This window comes from Caloenas nicobarica, chromosome 6 (assembly GCF_036013445.1).
Source record: "Caloenas nicobarica isolate bCalNic1 chromosome 6, bCalNic1.hap1, whole genome shotgun sequence".
NCBI lineage: Eukaryota > Metazoa > Chordata > Aves > Columbiformes > Columbidae > Caloenas > Caloenas nicobarica.
In genome coordinates, this window is record NC_088250.1 from 39,884,380 (window position 1) to 39,903,589 (window position 19,210).

A 19,210-nucleotide genomic window follows, 5' to 3' on the forward strand; every position below is an offset into this window, starting at 1 on the left:
TGCACGTGTGTGCAGTAGGGATGCTGAATCCCACGGGCCACAGATTCAGTGCCTGAACTGGTTACGTGTGCCCAGGCAAACTGCACACCAAGGAAGGGTATTTAAAATTGCTTAATTCTAGAAATGGGGAGGGGGAAAAAAAAAAAAAGAAGTGTGAGGGTATAGCTTTCCTCTTGCTGCTCTGCAGGCCTTTTTTACCAACGCAAATAAAACGGCATCCTGACTCCAGAGCGTATTCCCAGGGAAGTCATTTAACACAAGCTCTTTACGCGGCGCAGAAAGTGTCCATAGGGATTTGGGCTGTAGGTGGGATGGTGTAAAGCAAATTCCGATGTTTTCCGTGGTTTAACCAGTCTATAGCGGAAATTTAAATAAAGAAATAAACAAAATAAGGAGTAATTTCCCCCTGCTCCCTACATATTTCAATTTAAGATAGTGAAGGTTTGGCTTTCTGACTTATCTATCACTTCGTGCCCACACCATTCTTTTCAGATTGCTGTTTTATCTTCCTTATCCTCAGAACCGTCACTGTTACACATATTCAACCTGGGCAGTTCTCACTAAAATAATTATTTCAGGGCAGGCCTGGCAAATAAATTACTTATTTAAACTGTCAGCATAAGTTCAAATGTCACTTGCAGATGTTGCTTTAGATGTGACTTAGTTGTGCAGAATTAGGTGTTTATACATTGGGGTTTAAGTACGGAAGTTTGTCGTAGTTTGGAATTCTGGCTCCTGGCTGTTTGCATGATCCAAACTATTCCACTTAAGTTGTTTTCGTTAAAAGAAGGGTTATTTACAGCTGCCATTAAGAACCAGTGTTTTAGCCAGTCCTCATAAATTATTGTATTCTTTCCCTGATAAACAGTTTAGATGGCTCAGTAATAAAGAGCAATCCAGAAGTTAGAGGCTCATGACGTGAGAACTTTTTCATCTTATGAATTAGTGATTGTGGCGTAACAGAATTTCCAATGTTCTATTTTTGGCTATGGAGATAATGATTTTCTGGTGGGAGATAGAGAAATGCGAGGGCGGTTGATCAGAAACTCACTGGACAGGCTTCTTGGTGTCATATTTCTTGCTTTCAGCGAGACGGTTGAAATTTTAGCTGAATGAAACCAAATTGTTTGTGCAACCAAGAGATGCAACTGCAACAGTTCTGTTCCTGTTCTACCTTTTCTGTATCGGTTTTCTCGTACTTCTTGAAAAACACTTTTGCGGTTTTCTTTTTCTTTTAAAATTAGGTCTCAGTCCTGAAAAGTACAGGTGACTGTTGTGCCTTTATAGGACAGAGCGGGGAGAAAAATAATCTTAGTGTAGTTAGGCAGTAGCTAAGGCAGGGCTGTAATGTGATCAGTAAATATCGATAATCTCCGTTCCTTTCTTTTCTCTGCACTTGCAGCGTTTGTTTTTCTATAGTAAAATCTTCCTTTAAAATGTTTTTTTGCGGGGCTGTTTTTGGTAAGTATCATCTCAGTTCTTGACTAGAAGCAATAAGTACTGTTAAAAAAAAAATACAACATCTTAGCTGCGTTATTTTGAACACTCTATGTGAACTGTTAGAATGGTAGATGAAATTCCTGGCCTATCAAATAGCTTGTATTCATCTTTCTGTTCCTTTGCAGTCCCAGTGGGTCTTTATTATCCTGCTTGGAGCAGGTGAAGACTTACTTGCTGACTGATGGAACATGCAAGTGTGGCCTAGAATGTCCTCTCGTTCTTCCCAAGGTAACGAAAAGCGTCATTTTGGGATCACTGTGCTATAATCCTTATCAGTTATGTCAGCTGATGTGCTACGCTATGACTTAATCTTTGGTCAGATCATATATATAAAATGAGATAAGTGGTATACACCCCAAGATTTACCGTAAAATACTAAATGAATTTTTCTCTGCCTTTTCCCCTCAGGGGGGACCTGGTTTGACTTGGTTTTTATGGGGTTTTAACATTTTCCTGTTAAATTGTAAACCTACCATCACCAGCATCGTGCATTCTCGCATGATAATACGTGAGAATCAGAACAAGGCACTGATTTCTGTTTCATCTCTTGAGCAATGTAGGCGCAGTCAGATAACTTTAAGAAACACGAGCAAATTTAACTTTCTGTAACATTTTTGGTTCAGGTATATTTGGTGAGTTTGCTGCCTATAATCATTATTTTAAACATTAGAATTTTTACTCTCAGGTCTTTAATTTTGATCCTGGAGCTGCTGTGAAGCAGAGAACTGCTGAAGATGTTAAAGCGGACGAAGATGTCACCAAACTATGCATACATAAAAGGAAAATTATTGCTGTGGCTGCACTTCATAAAAGCATGGAAGCACCACATCCTTCACTAGTTCTAACTAGTCCTGGTGGTGGAACAAGTGAGTAAAATCGTGCAGGATCATTTAATTACCTGATTTTGAGTATACATAATTACTCCAAGAAAACACCCCCAAAAGTCTTATTTATCTATGGTGCAATAGTAAACAGATTGAAGGAAAAAACAAAGGTATTAATTAGAGATGTAGGTAGATAGAAAATGAGTCTAAAAAAGCAGGTCATCCCAGACTAAGAGCGTGATTTTCGTGGAAAAGATATCAGATTGTTCTAGACAAAGAAAATACATTAGCTCTCATCTTTTGGAACTGTAGTAATATGTCTGATATTCTGTCACATGGGAAATTAGAGAAGCAGAATAAAGTGATTATAAAGGGATTAGAATGTGGCTGAGGACTTGGCTAAATGGGAAATTGTATTGCAAGGCAGAATATACAGCTAGAGAAGATCTCCACTGTAATTTCTCAAGGATTATTTTTGGTCACCAACCTGGATTAGCATTTTAATTTTCCATATCAACAAAAAATGAGGTAATTTGTTGATGGACGAAGTTGACAGATACGATCAAACAAGATCGAAACATCTTGAAAAACTGAGGGGATCATAGAGACCTGGAGTGAAAGAAAAGGTAGAGCGACAAATCCTGTTAATTGTAAGGTTGTTCACCTGGGGACTAGTGAAAAAAGCTGTCAGCTGTACATTATTGAGAAAGGAGACCTAGATAGAGCAGGAGTAGTTGATGAAGGATGCCTGAGAGCGGTAGCAGATGGTGGGATGGTGCAGATCACAGGAGTCCAGGAGAGAGAGGTACAAATGCCGCTGGATGCTCATTCCTGTCCTGGCCTCACCAGCGGCACTCGAGCTGAAAAAGAGCAGAGGCTTTTCTCTTAGTGAACCGCAAAACCTGTTTTACAGAAGTCATCTAAAAGCGTTTAGCTCGTTCAACCTAGCAAAGGGGTGGTTCGATCACTGTTCATAAAGACATCAGGAGAATCGGCACCGGAAAAATGGAGTTGCTTAAGCCAAAGGACAAAGAAACAGCTACAAAAATGGAGTTGCATAGGAATGAAAACTGAAAATTAGGTACTTTCTAAGGATTACAGGGAAAAGTTCTGAAGTAGTCCTACAAATCCAAATGGTTAGGCCAAAGGAGGGAAGGTTACTTTTAAGACAGAGCTTGGTAAGTTTATGGTTGTATACTCTGATGTGTGCAACTTCTGGGAAATAGCCCCTGATAATCTGAGAGATCTTTTGTGCCCCTATATTGCTGTAATAATAGCTGGCTAACTGCTAACCTCTCTGTAGCTTGACTTCAAAGTCGAAAATTTTAAGAGCATAAACATAAATAATAAATTTCAGCTGTGTAGACAATGCTGAGATATCAGTGCTGTTCACAGTACTGATGTGCTCTTGCATTTTGAAATCGCTATTTATGATTTTAAAGCTTTGTTTAAATTTTTTTTCGCAGTGCAATTTTTGTTCTAAATGGACAGTGCTAGATCCAACATTACTATGCATCTTCCTTATTAATTTTTTTGTGTTCTTTTTTAGTAGTACTTAAGTTACATTTCTGTTTTCAAAAACTTAGCAAAATGAAGGAAGGAAAATCAGCTAAATATTAGAGATACAAGTCACATTTTTATGGTTTTGCCCTCTCTGTTGATCAGAATTTTGTGCGCTAAGCAAAGAGGAAAATTTCCCGATAGATTGCCTTTTCATTTGTGCACACACCATTTGCTTAGGTCCAGCATTCAAGGTGAGAGTTCTCATCCATATTTTGTTTTACCGCTCAGTCTTGAGATTTCTCCCCTAAATGAGACTTCGATTGTATTTTGGGAAAGGTAATATGTTTGTTTCTGTCGTGATGTAACTGGTTCAGCAAATAGGATGAAGGCAGGATTGTCAGTGCCATCTGTGCCCTATGGCCGGGCTGAAGGGAAGAACAGAATCAGGTTCTTGTGAGTAGAGGTATTTAAAGGTACCTCTGAATTGATTTGAACATGAAATCTTTAGCTCATTACTCAGGTTTAAGTTTGCGTATTCAGAGGCTGCACGCCAAGAACGCATTCATTTGCCTTTACTGAGCTCGCTCTGCAAGCTGAATTACAAATTCCCAGAGCAGCAGAACTGGCACAAAGTCTGCCAGGCTTGGAGCTGCTTGTGATGGTATTCCTAAAGCACAACACTGAAAAAAAACATTTTAAAATAAAACTAATATTAGCGGGCAGAAGAGTGATCTTGTGTTTGTAGGAAGTTCTAGTCTCAAAACTGGAATTTACAGGAGTTTTTTCAATTGCAGAGGAGTTCACATGTCTGCATATGCAAATATCCCCAGGGCCTTTATCTTGAAAGCAGAAGTAGAAGGCAGAGCCCCTTCTTAATTTCAGTGTTTTCACCCCAAGCAAAGCTTGTTGCAAAAGCTGGAGGAAAAGCCTTAATTTGGTAAAGTAATACAGGACACAGTATAATGTATGTCCTCACCTTTTGAACTAAAGCAGGGCCAAGGTCGTGTGGCACAGCTCCCCATTCATCCTCTCCAGGGTCAGCATTTGGGGCAGGACCCTCCTCTCTGTAGGGCGAGGAGAGATTAGCCTAAAGCCTTGTTGGGCTTTGTTCCTCCTGTACTCAATAGATGGTGCCAGAGGCTCCTTTTCCCTGCGACAGCAACAGTGATGCTGGAGATGCAGGAGCAGGACGCTGGAGATGGGTAGAGGAAAAAGACAAAAGGGGCTTTAAAAAAAAAGACAAGAATTGATGTTTCAGAAAGACCATGCTAAGATAAATTAATGTAGATAGCAAGTGTGCTTGAGACTTAAGAAACACAAGATTTATAGCTGCCCGTATTTACGCTGTCTTAAAAAGGGATGTGGAGTTAAGGTCTATACAGCTGCACTCTGTAGTAAGGTAGCACGCACCAGTCCAGCAACTTCTTGGTGAGTCGGACGTTATTTCTGTTGAGGCAAAAGTTTAGCCAAAAGGCTTTCTGGCTTTTATGAGTACTTTCGCACACAGTAGTTTTGCACTGAAATGCGTGATACTGGATTTTGAAACGGTAATTGTTGTGTTTTTGCTATCAGGTGCAACTCCAGTAGTTCCTACTCGAGCGGCAACTCCAAGATCAATGAGGAATAAATCACATGAAGGAATTACAAATTCTGTGATGCCAGAATGTAAGACTCCTTTCAAGTTGATGATAGGGGCATCTAATGCCATGGGTAGGCTTTATGTGCAAGAAATGGCTGGAAGCCAGCAACAAGAACTTCATTCTGTCTATCCTAGGCAGAGATTGGGTAGTAATGAACTTGGACAGAAGTCTCCGTATCGTGGCAGTCATGGTGGGATGCCCAGTCCAGCTTCATCAGGATCCCAGATATACGGAGATGGCTCAATCTCTCCTAGGACTGACCCGCTTGGGAGCCCTGATGTTTTCACAAGGAACAATCCCGGTTTTCATGGAGCACCCAACTCCAGCCCTATTCACATGAACAGGACACCTCTGTCTCCACCGTCAGTAATGCTGCATGGTTCCCCCATACAGTCATCGTGCGCAATGGCTGGAAGGACTAATATACCTCTTTCCCCAACCTTGACCACAAAAAGCCCAGTAATGAAAAAACCCATGTGTAATTTTTCAACTGGTATGGAAATACCGCGAGCAATGTTTCACCATAAACCGCCCCAAGGTCCACCCCCACCTCCTCCACCGCCTTCTTGTGCTCTTCAGAAAAAGCCATTAACATCAGAAAAGGATCCACTTGGCATACTTGACCCTATTCCTAGCAAACCGGTGAATCAGAATCCCGTTATCATTAACCCAACTACTTTCCATTCAAACGTCCACTCTCAGGTACCTGTGATGAATGTAAGCATGCCTCCTGCTGTTGTCCCTTTGCCAAGTAACCTTCCTTTGCCAACTGTCAAGCCCGGTCACATGAACCACGGCACTCATGTTCAAAGAGTTCAACATTCTGCTTCAACTTCCCTCTCTCCTTCGCCAGTCACGTCCCCAGTTCATATGATGGGCTCCGGGATCGGAAGGATCGAGGCTTCTCCCCAAAGATCACGTTCTTCTTCCACATCATCAGATCATGGAAATTTCCTGCTGCCTCCAGTAGGACCACAGTCATCTTGTAGTGGTATTAAAGTTCCCCCCCGGTCCCCAAGGTCAACCATAGGGTCACCAAGACCATCTATGCCATCTAGCCCTTCCACCAAGCATGACGGACTTAATCAATACAAGGACATCCCTAACCCATTAATTGCTGGAATGAGTAATGTACTAAATCCTCCAAACAATGCAGTTTTTTCTACTGCATCGGCTGGAAGTGGTTCCTTGAAGAGTCAGCCTGGTTTGCTGGGAATGCCTTTAAATCAGATCTTGAACCAGCATAACGCTGCCTCTTTTCCAGCAAGCAGTTTACTCTCAGCAGCAGCCAAAGCACAGCTAGCAAATCAAAATAAACTTGCTGGTAACAACAATAATAGCAGTAGCAATTCTGGACCTGTTGCCAGCGGTGGCAACAACGAAGGACACAGCACTTTAAATACCATGTTCCCTCCTGCAGCCAACGCGCTTCTACCAACGACTGAAGGGCAAAGCGGCCGAGCGGCACTGAGAGATAAATTGATGTCTCAGCAAAAAGACCCTCTGAGAAAAAGAAAGCAGCCGACCACCACGGTGTTGAGCTTGCTGAGACAGTCTCAGTTGGACAGTTCTGGGGTTTCCAAAGCTGGATCTGATTTGATAAGAAAGCAAAGTCAAAGCTCCTTTCCCATCAGTTCTATGTCCCAGCTACTTCAGTCCATGAGTTGTCAAAGCTCTCACGTGAGCAGCAATAGTTCCACCAGTTGTGGGAGCTCAAATACTCAAATACCTTGCTCTGGTAACCAGATGCATTTTGCAGACACCAGTATGAACTCTGGCAGCCTCCAGAACTCGCTGGCGCAGAGTTTGCCCCTGCGAGGGGGAGGCGTGCACTGCCAGAACGCAAACACTAACTTTGGGCACGGCACCAGCCCGGGCACAACCAACCACCTGGCAGGTTTGATCAATCAGATGCAGGCCAGCGGGAGCTGTGGGATGCTCGGGCAGTCAGGAATGGCTTTAGGAAATTCATTACATCCGAACCCACCTCAGTCGAGAATCCAGGCGTCCTCCACTCCAGCGATACCAAACAGCATTGTTAGCAGCTGTAATCAAACCAGTACTGAAGCAGGTACGTTGCCTTCTAAAAGGGTACCCCTATGTTCGACCACTTGGAAATATATGATGGCTATTTTTAAATGGGTTCCTTTTACATATCCGCTTTTTAAATTTGAGTTTGCCAGTATAAAAAGTCTGCCTATTTCATGCTGATATCCAGAAACTCAAAAATAAAATGAATAAGAAAAAAACAGTGGTAGACTAAAATATCTCCCTTTTCCTGAACAAAATCACCCATGCCTCCTTCTCGTGACAACTCTTGCTTTTATTAACTTCTACACGCTCTGTGTAAATAGAATCCATGCACTTCCATACATAGTCAGACCTCAGCTTTGGTCACCTGCCTAAATAAATTCTTTTTTTTTTTTTTTTTGCAACACGCTCAGCTACTTCAACCCTGGAAAGCTGTGGCTAACCTGGCAGCCCATGTCCAGGCTACACAGGTGTTCTTTACTGCTTGCATTAAAAATCTGATGTTATCAGAGATCGAAGCAGATACCAGGAGTACAAAAGTTTCCAAAATAACCTTTTTCAGGGACAGCGCAAGGGAGTGACAAATCTGTGTTTGCCTTTATCATGATAATTTTACTAAGCTGGTAATTAAATGGTTGAACAAAATGTAGATTCAGTTGGAAGAAGTTAGAGAGATTTCCTGGTTTATCCTTTGCTGAAGACTGGGAGAGGAAACGGGTATGCTGCTGTTTAAAGATAAAAGGGAGACAGCTCAAAAATGTATATTTGATTTAACTACTACTGGTTGAACAAAGTATGCAGTTTTGAAAGGTGGTACTGTGTTGATTTCTTAAGCGGAAAGAAAACCTTCCATTTGGTATTTCAGTCTTGGAGCTTGCTTAACTTTCAAAGTGTGTGTTTGATGCAATCATAGCTGAACTGCAGCCGGTCAAAGAAAAGTGACTGTAACCCAGCAAGTGGTCTGTCTCATTAACCCAAGAAAGAACCTGATACGTGTTCTTGAGCTTCCTCCAAGAGAGCTGTTTATCCTTTAAAATACACAACAGAATAATGTAAAAACTGAATTATATAAAAATAATTTTCTAATATCATGCTGGTCACAGTTTCTGATGACTTTTAAGGATTTCTCTCCATTCCCGGGGAAAAAAGATTTTTTTTTTTTTTCCTTAGCTATATTGGTGGTTTGCGTCACAAGCAGCTATTAATCCTTGCATGGCTGTTTTGCCCTGTCACGCTGACAAAGAGGAGGATTTTCTGATGCAGTTTGTCTCTTCTGAGAGACTGTACTCCGTTCGGAACAGAACAAAAATCTGGTTTTCCCTTAGCTCGCTTCCCTGTCCCGCTAAGCAGCCTCAAAACCCCTCTAGCAGGAACTCTGTGGTTTCCACCTCTGTTGAGTTCCATGGGGAGCAGCACTGGACCACGTTAACTTGCTCTCCAGAGAAAGAAAAGTTCATCAGCGCCTTTCCTTGCATCGCCAGGCCTGGTCTTCAGACAAACTGGATTTCCTCTTGAGAAGACAAAGGCGACAGAACAAATCTGTGCGTGTCAAAGCCCCGTGAAGAAAGGTTTCCACCTAAACAGCCAGTTTGGTTCTCATCAGTACAGGAATAGTAATATGGACATAACCCCACCTGGGAACTTCTGTTCTGCTTTGGTATTTCTACAAAATGGTATTTTTATACCCTGGAGGTATAGCGATATTAATTATAGGGCCTTAAACTGACGCTTTTTTCCTAGTCTAAATGATAAATGGTAGTTCTGCGTAGGCAAAGACTAGACGCATTTGATTATGTTCTGTTCCTCACTACCGAAGGGTTTTTGTCCTTTAGTTTTGATGCTTGCAAAATACACACAACCTGCATTTAATTATTTTATTAATCTCCATGATGACTAGAAGCCTAGAGACCTATTTTCTTTCTTATGGTGAAGGTTCTGATTCTGTTATCTTTGTGTTATTCCCGGAGCAAGGCCCTTCATCCAGCCTCCTGCCTGGGTCGTCACAGCAGCTTGGGGCTGAATTCATCTAATCTGGGTCAGAATTAATCTAATCCATTTGTATTTGAGTTTGTGGCTTTTTTTTTTCTTTAAGTATTTTAATTGCTAAATCTGTTTGCTGTTTCTGTGCCAGCATTCGGAATAGCTACTAATCAGAAAATAGTTCCTGAGAGAAAAAATACTGAGAATCACCACAATTAGATAGCTGGTTATTGCCTAAGCTTTTAATTATATTTTAACCACATGGATCAAATTTTATTATTCTAGCTTTTGTTTTCTTCTTCCGCAGTTTCCAGGTAATTTTCAGTACGAGTGTGATGGAATTAAAAATTAATAAATACAGAAATAAAAATTTCTGTTTATGCAGTAGAAAGCTTTTGCAGCTTTCTACGTTTGAGCCCTTGAAAACCAGTCATGCTCAATTAATTTTTATTAAGAATTTCAATCTCTCTGTAGTATTTGGGTTACAAACACTCATCAATAACAGCTGTCCTAAAGGAAGAGCTAGCAGCACATCTGTACATATTATTTAGGGCTGTTCCTTTGAACAGAGTCCATTTTCTACCAGCAGACTGGGTTCTAGACTCTTATTTTTTCTAATGAGCGATGTTAATATTTCTGTTAACCTTTGACGCTGTATTCCTCATTAATTGAGCCCTCAAATATAAACTGAAGGTAGAGTTCAGTTTGCCAGCTTGGCAGCTTTAATATTTATTCATTAAGCCACTTTGCTTCTCTTTGGATTTGTCTGTTCTTTTTGTAAAATGGACTGCATCATTGTGTGATATATTTTATTATAGAGTTTGGTTCATTTATTCTTTTTTTCCTTGCTGTCAGAATGTGCCATTAATCCAGAAGTTCACAGCGTAGAAAATCTCTGTGTGAGTGTTGAATATTCAACAACGAAATCCTGCTAAGAATGCAATAGGCATAAATGATGAGAGAGATGCAAACAAGTGAAAAATATTTGGGAGTAAAAACTCTATACAGCTGATAAGGGAAATCAAGGGAGCTAATATAACCATAGCAAATAGAAATAAAGATAAGTTGTCTCAAATAGCAGAACATCAGAAATATGAGAAACTCTAGGTCTGGAAGTTTAGTATTGACAAATAAAGGGTAGATTGGGCAAACAAAGGCTGTATCCCTCCATAGACTCAGAACACTAATTTCTACTGGTTAAATTTACAGAATAGAAAATAGTGAAATATAATTAAATAGGGAGGAGTGCACAGGGCCAATACCAATTTTAATACGGGCAAGTACAGTTTAATGTAATTGGGAATGGAACATTGCCCTGGAGAACGGTGACTCACAGAAGGAGTTTAGCAGGCTGTGATTTAACAGACATAATGCAAACTGTCGGATCAGTGATGTTGCAAACAAAAATAAACAGAAGCTGGGCGGATCCTTGGAAACATAAAAATGGGAATACAGCGAGGAACTGAGGAGGCTCCTGGCATTCTGTGTAGCTGAGAAAACCAGAGTTAGGATGTGGCGTTGTGGCTAGTTATAGCTCCTTGTGAAAAATACACAAATATTAGAGATTTCAAAGGAGGGCCCCAAAATTGCAATGGCTGGTTGGCACTCAGACCTCAGGATGGAAGCCCGGGAGGCAAGGAGCTCCCAAAGCCAGGCTCATTCCCCAAAGCCAGGCTCATTCTCCAAAGCCAGGCTCAGCTCCCAAAGCCAGGCTCATTCCCCAAAGCCAGGCTCAGCTCCCAAAGCCAGGCTCATTCTCCAAAGCCAGGCTCATTCTCCAAAGCCAGGCTCATTCTCCAAAGCCAGGCTCAGCTCCCAAAGCCAGGCTCATTCTCCAAAGCCAGGCTCATTCTCCAAAGCCAGGCTCAGCTCCCAAAGCCAGGCTCATTCTCCAAAGCCAGGCTCAGCTCCCAAAGCCAGGCTCGCCTCCCAGCCAAGCACACCAGGCGCCAGGGTTGGAGCTGGGTGTGAGGTATTCCAGTGCCTGGGAATGCCCTGGAATCTGCTCTTTCAAAGTAGCCAAGAAACAGTATCACTTCCTACAAGTATTTATACTTGGGCAATATCTGAAAAAGTGGAGGGCTGGATTATTTTTACCTTTTCGGGGGGTATTTGGTGGCAACATCCAGTGGCTGGAAGCTGGTAAATTCAGCATTGAAGAACCAAGAGGTTTCCTCCTTGTGAGCACACTAGCCATGGAAATACGCTAGCAGAGGACATGTGGAATGTATTTAGAGTAAGAATCTTAAAGAAATGTCATCAGGACTCATGAAAGGCTTTTTTTCTGCCCAGCTGGCTGGAGCGATCCAGGCTTGCCTTCCCTTTGCAGACTGGAAACTGTCTTGTTGATAATTGTATTACAGCTCAGAGAAAAATTACCTTCAAATCAGACCGACCTTTGGTTTTTTTCTTTTTCAGCAGCATGGGGTATGATCTTGGAGACGTGTCCCACTTCTCTGCCGTTTGTAAAGTTGTGTTTTCTCTCGCTTTTTGCCTGTAGCGCAGGGCTCTGTCTCCTGAGGAATGAATTGCTTTGGTCGAACTACAGGGTTTGTCCTTAAAAAACTGAACTGTCCTATGAACAGTATTGCTTCAGATTATAATTTTTGTCAACATGGGGGGTTTGGAGGTTGTTTTTTTGGTTTGGTTTGGTTTTTTTAGTTTGGGATAAGTATTCTCCCTTATCTCCTGGGAGAGCTGTGAATGTAAATGCTTTAGATGGAAAGGAGTGATGCTGCGGTCGCGGCCGTATTTTGGTGATGTGAGGAACCTAAAGCATAAAGTGTTACACGAATAAAAGGTTAAAAGTGCTGTTGGATGCCGTGGTAGTCATCAACATAATGTAGGCCCTTACTTATATGTAATATTCTTTCCTATGCATCAAAGAAAATGGGGTATTTTAGAATAGATCACATTAAATGTGTACAAAGTGGCATGTTCTAGTTTGCGAGCCTCTGGATTTACTCCTCAAAATTACTTTTATATATCACAGAATTAGAAAATCAGTAGAACTTTTTGACTTCACATTCAGAAGAGTATCTGGCTGGCATCCTTTATGGGGCTTGTTCCATCTGAGAAAAGTTTCTCGTTAAACTGAAATAACCCCTGGACAGGATGCCAACCAGCTACTCTCCTAATTATAAAGCCAACTGAAATGTTCTATTGATTTGGGGGTTTGGTGTTTCTACAAACATACAGAGGGACTTTTCTCCGCTGGGGAGGTGGGATGTGATTATAAGGAATCACTGTTATTTAAAATCTGGCACTACTTTTCAACATTGTACCTTATTTTCCTCTGTGTTATTATTTTGGCGAGATAAAAGTTTCCTGTTCAAGTGAGAACTGTAAAGAATGGGGAAAATGTTCTACATGAAGAATAACATTTCCAAGTATGAGACATGTCAAGTCTGCTCCCTACCCTGCCATTGAAATGAATATTCTCATTTATTTGCTCTTTTTACCTCTTGATAGAAGATGTATGCACAAAACCACTCTCATTCTCTGACCATAAAAGAATCACTGACTTAGCAGGCGTCCGCAATCGTATTCGGTAAAACTTAATTGTTGACATTATAGACTTCTATAGGGTCACGTAAACATATCTGCAACTGTGAGGTTTACAACAGAGGAAAAATTAGGAAGTGGAATAGATTTTTCTTTTCAAATTGCCTCTGTTTAGGAATGTTTATTGCGTTTTTCTTGTGTTGTTTTCCTTCTTACAATTTGAATTTGCCAGTAACTCAGTCTTTTAGTTGACCAGACTCTTCTCTGGTTAGTGTTTTAACTGCCATAAGTTTTTCTAGGGGTTTATATTAATAACAGTTGGGGGATTTGTAAAACATAATAATAATGCAGAAAAATTAGTCTTATTTCCTCTAAGCAACTTTATCTGGGTGAAGATGTCCCTGCTCATGGCAGGGGTTGGACTGAGTGAGCTTGGAAGGTCCCTTCAACCCAAACTATTCTGTGATTCAATGATTCAAGTTATGATTGTGAAGAAAAACTTGAATTAATTATATGAGATTTCCCATCATATTTAGCTCTCCACATATTCTGAAAATATTAAGCGGAACGAGTGGGCAACTCCAAAACCTTCTCGAGGGTGGAGTGGGGACTACTGAAAGAAATAACACTTTTTTAATTGAGTTTTTAGTTTCCCAAATTTGCAATGAAATGTTTCACCTCATCTGCAGTGCATCTCCCCCAGCTGTGAACGGGGGAATGAGACAGGACGAGATCAGCCCAAGTGCCAGCACAGAGTAAATTCTGCAAGACGGTTCCTTCAGCCCGCGCTGCGGTCTGGCCAGTTGTCACTAGCAGACGGCCGCTGCTTTCCGTTAGCAGCCAGGCACGTGAGAACAGCTTTCCCAAAGTAATTTTAAAAAGATCAGTGATGGTAAAATGCAGAAGTCGGAAGAGATGGGGCAAGAAGAGCCAAGACTTAAATTCAGTCAGATGTCTAAAAAAAAATAAAATAAAAAAAGCCTAATTTTAAGGATTTCTATTGTCCTAGAAACTGCTTTGGGCTCTTTACCCTTCTCCCAGAACTTCGACAGACCCATTTGTGGCTAAGTCGCTTCTCAAAAGATGCAGAGATGTGCGCTGTAGCGCTCGCTGATTTTCATCCGTAATCAGTTAAAGCAAGAGTTTGAAAACCGCTGTTCAGAACGGGGCCAACATTACAGTTTGTTTTAAGTGAAGAAAAAGGAAATGTGGTCGTGCAGCACGATGCCATTGGCAGTCGCAGCGATACACCCGGCTGCTGCCCTGATAAACGGGATATTACAGGCGGTTCAACCTGGTTTACATTCTGTGCGGCTGGAGTCTTCGCTTTATAACTGGTCCTACTGGGCTGAGGATGTTTTATTTGTGGGTCCATTGTGATTTCTCTGTTGTCTCAAGGGAATGCGCCATCTCGATAAGGAGAATAACTGACAGTGGTTTGCAGTTAACTGCTGAATTATGGTTTCTTTGGAATTGAAAGCACTGTAATAAATGTGATACCAGGTAAATATCTTAGATGTTTTCCGTTCCAAAAAGGAAATGGAGAATATAATTATAAAAATGTGTAGCTCTTGGTTCTAAGTTTATAGATAAGTGATGGAATATGTAGTTAAAGAACATGTTGTCTCCAATTTTTAAGGAATATGAGGTCATATCATTTCTATCAGCGATTAAACTTCTGTGTAAGTTAGTCCTCTTAAAATCACTAATATAACAATATTGTCACTAATGCAAACTAGCCATTCGTATCTCTAAGTTGATATTCTTATTTCATATTAGTGTTGCAGTAGCTTCTGGAGGCTTCACACAATGATTGGTGACCCCGTGGGGTAGAAGTTGCACACATGGTTTCAGATACAATCGTAATGACAACGCCCAGGTGATCTTTCCTACTTTCAGACCTTCATCATCTCAGGGTGAGGCAAACAGGGCAACTTTCTCCACTCTTGATGGATCTTTTTGAAGGGATCCCGCAGGTTTTTCCCTCAAGAGCTGCTGAGTTTTCCCCTAGGAGAGGATGGGGTGGTAGAAGGTCTAGCAAGAAACTCATTACATGACCAAGGAGTTAAATGTTGAGTTTCTGACAAGGGCTTTAAAAACTTCAAATGTTCTCAATTAAGAAGTAATAAAGAAAATATCAAATATAAAATAAAGCTAGCTGCATTTTTATTGAATATGCGGAAAAGTAAGAATTGAGAAAGTGGTATCTATAATATTTATTTGTTCTCAGCTCTTAAAATGTTTTAGGTGTTAATGGCTAATGAGCAAGTCCTGCACTTTCAGATTCCTAAGTACTTAACACGCCTGTTTTATCCGTTATTTTTGTCCTACAAATTCCAGCAATATACTGTCGAGATTATTGAAATATTAGAATACATAATGAATAGTTTCTTCCAGAGAAATGCATTGTAAAATATTATTTGCCGTATCGTTTTCTAATTGGTATGATTTAACTGGAGTTGTTTAGGAAAATACGTAGATAGTTCATGTTCTTTACTTTTGTTTAGTTTGGAATCAATAGCTCATACCCCAACTTCTCTTTCCAAGGACGGCCATTGAAGCTGCTGGGCAAGTCTTCATATTAATCAAAGCTTAATATCGTTTAAAAACAAGGACTCAAAACGAGAGCCCTGAGTCTGTCCCGCCATCCCAACAGCCTGTGTGTGCACGTGTGCTCCTGTCGTTCCGTGGCAGGACAGAGCTGAGACACCTCCCGCCCTCGTCTCTGGGTCTGGAGTGAGCAGGGAGAGTGAATCTTCTCGAACACAAACTGATTTCATAATACCCGTTATTTTATTGCATCTGCTTAAGAATACCTGTCAAGCCATACTACAAAAAAAAAAAAGGAACACAGATAAAATCTGCACAGGAAAAGAGATTTTCCCTCAAAAGAAAACAAAATTAAAATGCTCATAAATAAAGTACTACAGCCCACAAAGTAATAATTTTTTAAATTTTTATCCTATCAATTTCCATTTATTTACTCCCAAAACATGTATTTAACCCTCTAAGAGAACAACAGATCTACTTTTGCAGCATTCTGGATATTTCTGCTCCTCACTGCATTACAGAGACGGTTCCTTTTTCTCAACAACTGGCAAAAGCACTTTTGGCAGCCAACTCTGTCTGCAGGAGCTGGAAGCCAGTGCTCGTCTTGGGCTTTTATGACTTTTAGTCCAACTCCTTCATCTTTTTTTCATTCTGCTTTTACTCTTAAGAGCTTCTGATTATTAAGGACTGTTGTTTACTGAGCCAACGTTTATGATGCATTGGGTTCCCAGGGTTCAAAATGCCATGTTTTTTTGAAACTTGGTAAAAAAACCTTGTGATTTCCTTTTAGCTTTCAACTCCTTTTCATATTTCTCATCAAAAGCCACCAAAATGTCGTCTTGGAGCCTGGATACAGCAACAATGGACCGTTTCATATTGGAGTTTTGGGTGAGCTAGTTCACTGTCACGATTCTTTGGTGCTGTGGCACATCTTCTCTTCTTCTGGCCGTCGTCCTTCTCCAGGCCTGAAGGACAACGCACACGGTCAGAACTGTGGTCCTGTTTGTGTAGGGATCTTTTTTCAGCTGACATCCACCATCTGGTTTCCGCTGCCATCCTGCCCTCTTTGAAAATTCTAATAAATACAATATATGGGTCTAGATATCACTTTGAATAAAAGACGGACCTCAAAGGACGTCCAGATCATGGAATCACAGAACAGTTTGTGTTGGAGGGCCCTTCCCAGCTCCCCCAGTGCCCCCCCTGCCACGAGCAGGGACATCTGCACCAGCTCCGGTTGCTCAGAGCCCCGTCCAGCCTGGCCTGGGATGTCTCCAGGGATGGTTCAGCCACCGCTGCTACACTTTGGTTTGAAAGGACAGGTCTCTGATGGGGACTTTTCTTCTCTTGTACGCTTGGTACAGCTTAAACCGTTGCTTTGATGAGGTACGTTGCGTTTTTCTAAGCTATTTCACGGAACTCTTCTCACCTTCACGCAGCTGATGCTGTGCATCCTGGTCTTCTCATTGCACCTGCTCCCCTCGTGAGTCAAAAAAACCAGGACTGCTCATCTTCATCCTGGATCTTGGAGATTTCATTTTGAAAGTGGAGCAGGAAAGTTCCGAGCGCTCTCGTGGGCCTCCCTGAGGCAGGTGGCCTTCTGCACCTTTGTGTAGCAGCGCTATCAATTACAGTTATGGAAATTCTACATGTTTTATAAAGGGGAAGAAATAAACAATGGAGATTTTTGTCTTTTGGATTGGGGCCAAGCATTCAGAAGATGTCCGGCAGCGCTATATTTTAACGCAAATGGGTTTGCATGCATTTCTTCATCTAGAATATTGACTTGTTGGAGATGGTGTTTTGGAAGAGATCCAGAAAACATACTTTGGCAATTCAGTCTGTTGCTGGAGATGGATTTGTCCAGAATGCAGTTGTAAATTAGCTACTACCCAGTTCAGGACTTTTCTACACCAACTCCTTTCTGTGAGGCGGGTTGAACAGAACGTGGGGAGAACATTGACCTGGTTTTTGTTTCCCTGCTGAAGTCTGGCTGCTCGTCACCTCACTCCCAAACTTCTCGAGGCTGGATTGAAATCAGGATACGTTTTCTTCCTCCTCCTCAGAATTCATCAAGATGTTTTTTTCCCCAAGTAGCAACTAATTAATTGTCTAATTAATCAGGAGAAAGGGCAAGTGTTTTCGTTGCTCTAGACCTCTCAGGTGCTGTCCCCAGAAGCGGTGTTTGATGGGGGGTGGAAATCAGAGCACTGTTTGGCAAAAACCTCACAAGAGTTTTCCAAGTTTGAGATTTCCTTCACACCAGATACTCTCCCGTGTGGTCATTTACCTGAGTGGAATGGAAAATAGGATCATAAATTAGAAATTGAGATTAGGTCCAAAATGCCAAAATTAGGTTTTATATTCCTGAGAGCTCTATATATAGAGTAGTGGCCTCATGTCTGAATTAAAAATGGGCCGCTTAACACATCAAATGTGATTTCTACTAGTGAGGGAAACCTTTCTTATCTACCAAGGAAAAAAACTTGTATATATGTCCTTCCCCTATTGCAGAAGTAAAGAGTTTCCGAACAAATACTGCCCGAAATGAACTCATGCTTTGAAAGTCCAGCATACCAGACTATTCCTGCAGGAAGCAAGCGGATGGCAGCCTGATTTATCATTTATTATTATTTAACATCATTTATAAGTGGGGGAAATAGCCATTTGAAGATGTCCGGGTATTACCTGGTCCATCTTAAACTAGATTAGAGCCGGAGAGCCTCGCGTTAAGTGTCTCTCAAAGCGCAGGGACAGAGTTTTGCTTCGATGAGCAATTTTTCAACCAACATTATTGAAGAGGCCGTATGTATTTTTAACTAGGGTAGGCATCCATCTCGTGTCATCGGAGCGGGACGGCCGATTCTGCTGGTAAAACCGCATCGGAATGACTTTGTTATGGTATTTCTTAAATCTGTAGTTTGGGTTCGGGGATTTTTTTCCTAATATTTAAATCCTTGGAGTGTCAGTTCTTGATACCGATTAAAACAAAACAAATTTGAAAGTTACCTTTTTTTGTGAGCAAACAGGTACCTGATACCCCGGTTCCCCGAAAATAAGACCTGACCAAAAATAAGCCCTCGCATGATTTTTCAGGATTTTTGAGGGTGCTCAAAATATAAGCCCTACTCCAAAAATAAGCCCTAGTTACAGTTCATAAAAGAAGTAAATTTAAATAGTGTCCAGGTAGCTATGCATGTAAAAAAGTAATAAGTTTTGGAGCAAAAATTAATATATTTGGGGGGAAACAGGGTAGTTAATGATGTGTATGGCTGTGGGCTCTGTAACATACTGACCCATTACCGCACAGCATGAGAGTTTGAAGCTCTTATGAGTGTTTTCTCCAGCGAAACAAAAAGAATTTGCTTTTAGCCACAGGGATTGTAAAGACTTTTCTGTTTTCTAAAAATGCAGCTTAAAATATTTCAGAGACTAGTGGGAAAAAAGGAAGATGTGCAGTTATATTTGAGTTTAGTTCAGTTTCCCGGGTATATCTTCTTGTTCCAAACTGCTGCCCAGAGAAATGTATTTGTCACGAAACCGCTTTTATTGCTTTGTTAATGTATTTCTCATCACAGCAGAACAGGTTATCCTCCGCTTTATGATTACAATTTGTTCTTTATCTTTTATTAATTTATTAATTTCTGTACTGAAATATGGTAACGGTACTTGGGAGAG

The 19,210-nt window shown here is 41.1% G+C and overlaps 1 protein-coding gene across 7 annotated transcripts in view; it reads left to right on the forward strand.

The window, feature by feature from the left end:
• The window catches only part of MBD5 (methyl-CpG binding domain protein 5), a 133,229-nt gene that overhangs the window by 90,884 nt on the left and 23,135 nt on the right, over positions 1 to 19,210 (forward strand). For all 7 annotated transcript variants that reach the window (XM_065637938.1, XM_065637933.1, XM_065637934.1 and 4 more), the window contains 3 exons: positions 1,626 to 1,728; positions 2,186 to 2,366; positions 5,400 to 7,538. In XM_065637938.1, coding sequence (XP_065494010.1) covers positions 1,626 to 1,728; positions 2,186 to 2,366; positions 5,400 to 7,538 — 2,423 coding nt within the window. The remainder of the gene's footprint in view (positions 1 to 1,625; positions 1,729 to 2,185; positions 2,367 to 5,399; positions 7,539 to 19,210) is intronic.